Here is a 6,947-nt window from a genome sequence, read left to right as displayed (position 1 = left end):
GATGTTAAATCTTTCTCCAAGCTGCTTTCCCCTGCTTCTCAGCTTGTTTAATAAAAATATGAGGTGCATGCAACAGGTTGTTGTTAGCTTAATATGAATTTTTCAAAATTCTGCTTTAATATATTTCCACATTCTTGCATTCAAAATTCTGCTTTAATATATTTGTGCCTTCAATTTTTGTTCTTCGTACTTTATAAGAAAATATTGTATGTAGTTCAATCCTTCCCCTATACATCCAGAATCACCCTATATAAGTATACAAAATATTAGACAACAAAAAAAAACACACAAACCATATATGTAATAAATTAATCAACCACAATAGTATATGAAATGACAAATATGGTGTCAAATCGAGTTGAACCTGAAATCTGGCCCGAAAAAATAATCAGGTCGGGTTCAAGTTGACCATAGGCGAAATCCTACATTGCCAAATCACGGGAGAGATACTGGACATCTAAATGAGCGTGTAGCAACCTCTTGTGACGTGTTTTAAAACCGTGAGATCACGGACCAAAGCGGATAATTTCACAAATGGTTGGGCCATTACAAACAAATGTACAGTATCAAAACTATAATTTTACCCATAAATTACTGATCATTTGGATGATATGGAGTCTACATTTTTGCTTACCTTGAAGAAAGTACATTAACAAGCTGCTGGCTTAAACACGTGTTCTAAGTAGTAACAAAAATCGCATAGACCAGAAGTTAAAAGAGCGAAAATGGCAACTCCCACAGGAAATTGGTAGCTCCAACACCACTGCACATTGTCGTCACTTATTATGCGGCCTCCCAAAAACCTAAAATCATGGATCCACCCATGGTCCTATTCTCATAGGAAACCCTTCAATTAATCTTTTCTGAGTGTCACTACGTCCTTGTAATATATCTTTGATGATTTCAATATATGTTACTCTTATATATTTCTTTCCTAAAACCATCCACACAATTTCTTTGTGCACTCGGTCAAATATTTTTTCTAGGTTAATAAACAACATGCTTAAGTATTACTTTTCCTCTCAAAACATTCTTCTAAGGAGGTGTATAGCCTCCATCTTCGACCTTCCATGCGTAAATCCGAATTGATTTTTTGTCACCTTACGTACTCTTTTATCTTAATTTTTTTTCAATCACCCTTTCCCAAAGTTTTATGGTATGACTCATTATCTCAATGTCACTATAATTCACGGAGTTTTGTATATCTCCATTGTTTTTAAACAAGGGAACTACTATACTTTTTCAACTGGTTGGGCATTTTCTTTGTTCTTCATATCTTGTTAACTTGCTTTGCAAGTCATCCAATGGCTACCTCGATAAGAATATCATTAGGTCTTACTGTCTTTTCGGTCTTCATCATTTTCAAATCTTCATCTACCTTTGAAGTTTGAATTCTTCGATAAAAACACATTTTTTTGAATTTCCTATGAGGCTGATTATCTTGACCTTCATTATAAAGGTGATGAAAATACTTCTTTCATCGCTCTTTTATTTCCTGGTAATTCACTAACACCCTACTTGACTCATCTTTAATGCATCTTATTTGATTGAGATCCCTTGTTTTCCACTCTCTTGATTTAGCTATTATATAGATCTAGTTTTCCCTTATATTGTATCTTGTTTTCGATAAAAGTCTGCAAAAGCTTTATCTTTAGTTTATTGCACCACTTTCTTGGCTACCACATTTTTTTTCTAAGTTTTACTCATTTTTAAAAGTGTAAAGTAATATACAGACGGCTCTTTTGATCTCGATCACTTTCTTTTCTACTTCGTTTTTCACGACCAAGATTCTTTTTTTGGTGGAATTCCTTGAACCATCTCATCCTGATCTTCATAAAACTTTTGTTTACTAGCTTCATCTAATCTTACTTGAGATGCATAAATAATGCGAAGTATAATATTAAGGTTTTTTTTACTACTACGTTCGAGTTCCTAAGGAGATGTAGCGGTCCTCGTAGTCGAACCCTTTCATATTTGACACTACACCTGAGTCCCTTTGGAGAGGTAGCAGTCCTTGCCAAGATGTTGCAGTCAGACCTTGAAACACCTTCTTTCTGGGGAACATCCTAGCATTAGAAAAATAGTTAAAGGGGGAGTGCATGCATGAAAATTACCAAAGTTTTACGTTGGCGCAATCCTCCTCCTTTAACTGGGCTTGGGACCGACCAAGGCGGAATTTCTTAAATTGTGTGTGGCGATAAATACAATTAGAGCACAAATACAAATAAATTCAAACCAAACAATAAAAAAAAAATAATAACAATAATAAAAATAAACCAGATCTTTCATACAGTTAATCAAGAAATAAACTTCGATATCTATTTTTTTCAATCATTTGTGTTTTGTCTTAAATCAAATTCCTTTTTTTAGTAAAATGATTTTTAAAATGTTATGAAAGTACAGAAATAAGGAGTTCGTCGGTACTTATGTTTGTTTTAGTAACAAGGGATTTTTTTAGTAGTTTGTAAGCTGGATTAACATGTGGTTAATTAGGCTATTTAATGAGTTTTTTTTTTCTTTTTGAATTTTGATTAACTTGTGTATGGAAAATAAATAATTAGATATTTGTGGAATTTCGAAATTGGTTTCATCTACACCATGAAAAATATTAATAGACTAATACATTCTTACTTTTAAACAATCAAACACATTTCACCTTTATGTTATAAAAATTTAAGTATATTTACCCCTCTCATATGGGTTTTATATTTGATTTTTAAAAACCACGAGGTCTAAAATACTATTAATTTTACATAAGATGTTTTTTGTTTTTTTGATTTATTACATGGTGTGTGTTGATGCAATTAGCCCAAAATTTAACTCTTGAATTTGAATTTTTTAATTACAAATCACTTCATCCAAATATATCATAAATAATGTGAATAATTTCTTTCACTATAATTCTCAATATCAATATGATGTAGTGACATAAACGTCTCTCAATAAATATAATAACATAAATATCTCTCAATAAAAAAAACGTGATTTCGAATCCAGATTCGACCAGCCGTGAGTCCTGATTGTAAAAAAAACTTTCACTAATCCCACTACTATCATTTAAAACCTTATTTNAGAATTTTTAACGTACAAAATGGTACTCAATTAGAAATTTAATATATTGAGACAAAAAAATGTCGATTTGTTATGTTTTTGCTTCTTAATTAATTTGGTTTCTTATTGCTTATTTATAGCAGAAATTGTTTTTTGTTCTAATTTTATAAACAAATATATATACTATTTATTTATNGGAACCAGTTTGGGCCAAAGAAAGCGACTAGCATTTATTCGGCGTTCAGGACCATTCACATTATTAGGAATAAATTATTATTAATTATGGCAACCTTGGAAGGTATGTTACTTTGGAAAATAAATAATTAGAATTTTTAACAAACAAAATGGTACTCAATTAGAAATTTAATATATTGAGACAAAATATGTCGATTTGTTATGTTTTTGCTTCTTAATTGATTCGGTTTCTTATTGCTTGTTTATAGAAGAAATTGTTTTTTGTTCTAATTTTATAAACAAATACATATAGTATTTATTTATGTACATTTTTTTGTGTTCATTTGGAAGAAATAAAAAAAAAATGTTTTGTGAAACTGAAAGATATATTTTATTTTTTGAAATGATTCAAATGAGCATCAATATATACGGTCTTTATTTATGTATATTTTTAATTTAAGTAAAAACAATTGTCATATATTCAAAAAGCAAGATGGTATAATTTAAATTAAATAATATTAAATTAGAAATATATGAAAGTATAATATATTCCGTTGACTTATACAATACCTAAATTGTAATTGATCATTAATTCCTCAATGCAAAGAAGTGCGGTAGATGAAAATAATTTTTAACAAAGTAAAAAAATTATAAAATTATTGATCGGTGTATATATAATCACCATTTCAAATGAGAAACATCTAAAAAATATACCAAATGTAAGATTGATTTGTGTTTTTACTATCAATAATGCAACTCAAAATTTTAACAATCATATATGTTTGGATCATTCGTCGAGGCTCCCAAATAATTATATATTTAAAGTCATAACAATTGAATACGTCATTCATTATAAAATCGAACAGTTATCACTTTTATCGAAATTTGTATAAATGATATCACTACGACTCAAATGTTTTAAGGAACACAAAACCAAGACTATACAAAATAGGAACAAAATGTGACATTGTACTTCAAAAATTACATTATTGTCCATTACATGGGATCCTAAAATCGAATTTCAACACCAAAAAAAAACAGAAAGAAAGAAAAACAATGTAATAAATCTATACAACTTCTTTAACCTCACCATTATTATTATTATTATTATTATTATCATTATTATTCCTATATTTTCCCAATAATTCTTTACTCCAATCCCAGAAATTCAAAACAATGTAAGTCCCAATCCCACCAATCAAACCATACGCAATTGAATAAGTCAAGGGCATCAAAAGCAAAGTGACAAACGCCGGAATCGCCTGCCGCATATCATCCCACTCCACCTCAACAACCGCCCGCATCATCAGCACGCCCACCAATATCAGCGGCGGCCCCACCGCCCACGCCGGGATTGACGCCAGCAGCGGCGTGAAGAAGAAAGCCAGCATGAAGTACCCCGCTGCAGTCAAAGCCGTCAGCCCCGTCCTCCCTCCTTCCCTTATCCCCGTCGACGACTCAATGAACGCCGTCACCGGCGATGTCCCTAGCAAAGAACCCACCACGATCGCCGAAGCGTCGGACATGAACGCGAAGTATTGCCCCTCAAAATTGCCAGCCGAGTCTGTAAATCCGGCGAAACGTGCCATGGAGTAGAGGGTTCCCGTGGTGTCTAGTATGTCTACGTATAGAAATGTGATCAGGGCTTCCCAGAAATGACCGGTTCCGATGCTTTTGAAGCTCAGAGCCCCGGCTGTGCTCTCGATTTTGTGAATATCAACCACTTTCTTGAAATAATCATAGGCAGAATCGCCGGCGGGAGTATTTGGAAAAGCTGTAACCTTAGTGTTTCTGAACCAAGAAACAGCGGTAACGAAGATAATCCCATAAATCATAGCTCCCTTAATGTTTTTCACCAAACAATAAGCGATAATCACAAATCCAACCACGCCTAGCCAGAATGTGGGGCTCTCCATTCTGCCATTCAAACAGAGTATATCACCGGATACTGTACCACCGGGGATCAACGAAACAGTTCCGTTTTCAAATGTCGTCACCGGCGCCAAGGATGCGCGGGATGAACTGGGGCAAGCCGCCAGGGTGACTAATGTGGAGGAGCTGTAACCTACTAAACCAATGCCTTGATTGCTCTGCAATCCAATGAAAGCCAAAAACAATCCGATTCCGGCAGAGGAAGAAATCCTGACAGGCTTTGGTACCAATTTTGCAAGCTTGGCACGGAATCCAACGGCGGAGATTAGTAAAAATAATAATCCTTCGATGAAAACGGCGGCTAATGCGCTTTGATAGGACACAGTGCCAGAGCCGTGGAAGCCCACGACGGTGTAGGCGAAGTACGCGTTGGTGCCCATCCCTGGTGCTAAAGCTAACGGGAGATTGGCGAAAACTCCCATGATTACGCAGCCTATGAGGGAGGAAGCAACGGTGGCGACGATCAAATCCTTTCGGGTTTTCTCCAAACACGCGGCGTAGCCGGGGTTGACGGGCTCGAATTTGCAGGTGACGTCTGGTTGAATAAGGCGGAGATTGGAATTGTTCACACAGTCGGAGGGGGAGACCGAGGGATCTGAGCAGAGAGGGATGCAGTCGGATACCGAGCACGTGCCGCCAGAATCGGATAATATGGAGGCGTTGACGGCCAAGATGTAGGCCATAGTGAGAAACGTGGTGGTTCCGGCACGGATCTCGGTGGTGAAGGTGGTGTTCCTGTCCTTGAGCTTGAATCGTTTTCCGATTCGGGTTTTCGCGACGTACGAGTTGAGGCAGGATACCGTGGACTGTATGTCGGTTGGCGGCGGCGGCGGGCCTGACTCGACGTCCATTGTGGCGGAGGATCTTATGATTCTTGTTTTGGTATCTGAACTAGCTAGTTTTTCGAAGTTCGGTGAACTTCTTTTTATATTGTGTTTTGATTCTATTTTTAGACATCACATATTTATATATTAATTTATTTATTTAATATGAAAAATTAATATTTAACATTAATTAAATTGGTTTTAATTACTAATTTATAAATCTTAATTATAAGTACCAAAAATTAAGGAACGAAACATGTCCCTCTGTTTTATTTAATACTACCACATTGTGAAAAATTATAAAACAAAAAATTAATAAAAATGCGGTATAAATAGTTAGATGGTTAGAAAAATCAGATTTAAAATCTAACAATAATATAATAAAGATATAACAATAATTTTAATTTAATAATTCACCAAATCAATATAAAACCAAATGAAAATTAATTATTAAGTTTGAGATGAGTTTAAAATAAAATGGATATTTACAGTATTTCTGTAAAATTAAAAAACACCTCACCAAATTGATGCAAATTAGTTAATAAAAGGTAGTCAACTTTAATCGAACTTCAATTATATTTAATTTTCATTCGTTTGGCAATCAAATCTTGTAGGTAATTAAAATTACAAAAAAAAAATCCTGTGAGACAATATCATATGTCAATTTTATGAGACATATCTTCTATTTGAGTCTTTTATAAAAAAATATTATTTTTTATTATAAATATGAACATAGTTGATCCGTCTCACGAATAAATATCTATGTATTTATACGGTAGAAATGCTATTCCATCCCGATAAAATCGGTATTTTATTTTATTGGCCATCTAAGAATTTTTATGATATTAAACGTTGAATACAGATAAGATGGTTGACTTTATGATTCCTTGGTCAAAGGAAGCTTTTACCATGCCATGAAAATAGGGATTTGATTATTATTTAAACCTGAAAATTTCAAAATTATAA

At 33.9% G+C, this 6,947-nt stretch overlaps 1 protein-coding gene across 1 annotated transcript; it reads right to left on the bottom strand.

Moving 5' to 3' along the window:
* Nucleotides 1–4,161: 4,161 nt before the first annotated feature.
* On the bottom strand, nt 4,162–6,089 carry LOC140983371 (adenine/guanine permease AZG1). The gene has a single exon (XM_073450405.1). The coding sequence runs from the start codon at nt 6,006–6,008 to the stop codon at nt 4,293–4,295; it is 1,716 nt and encodes a 571-aa protein (XP_073306506.1). The 5' UTR covers nt 6,009–6,089; the 3' UTR covers nt 4,162–4,292.
* Between the last annotated feature and the right edge of the window lie 858 nt (nt 6,090–6,947).

This window comes from Primulina huaijiensis, chromosome 8 (genome assembly GCF_012295235.1).
Source record: "Primulina huaijiensis isolate GDHJ02 chromosome 8, ASM1229523v2, whole genome shotgun sequence".
NCBI classification, from domain to species: Eukaryota; Viridiplantae; Streptophyta; class Magnoliopsida; order Lamiales; family Gesneriaceae; genus Primulina; species Primulina huaijiensis.
Note: the sequence above shows the minus strand (reverse complement) of the source record. Positions and strands in the feature narration are given on the sequence as shown.

What these genes read in the sequence shown, in the direction of transcription:
- LOC140983371 (XM_073450405.1), bottom strand. Translation starts at nt 6,008, where the DNA reads ATGGACGTCGAGTCAGGCCCGCCGCCGCCGCCAACCGACATACAGTCC.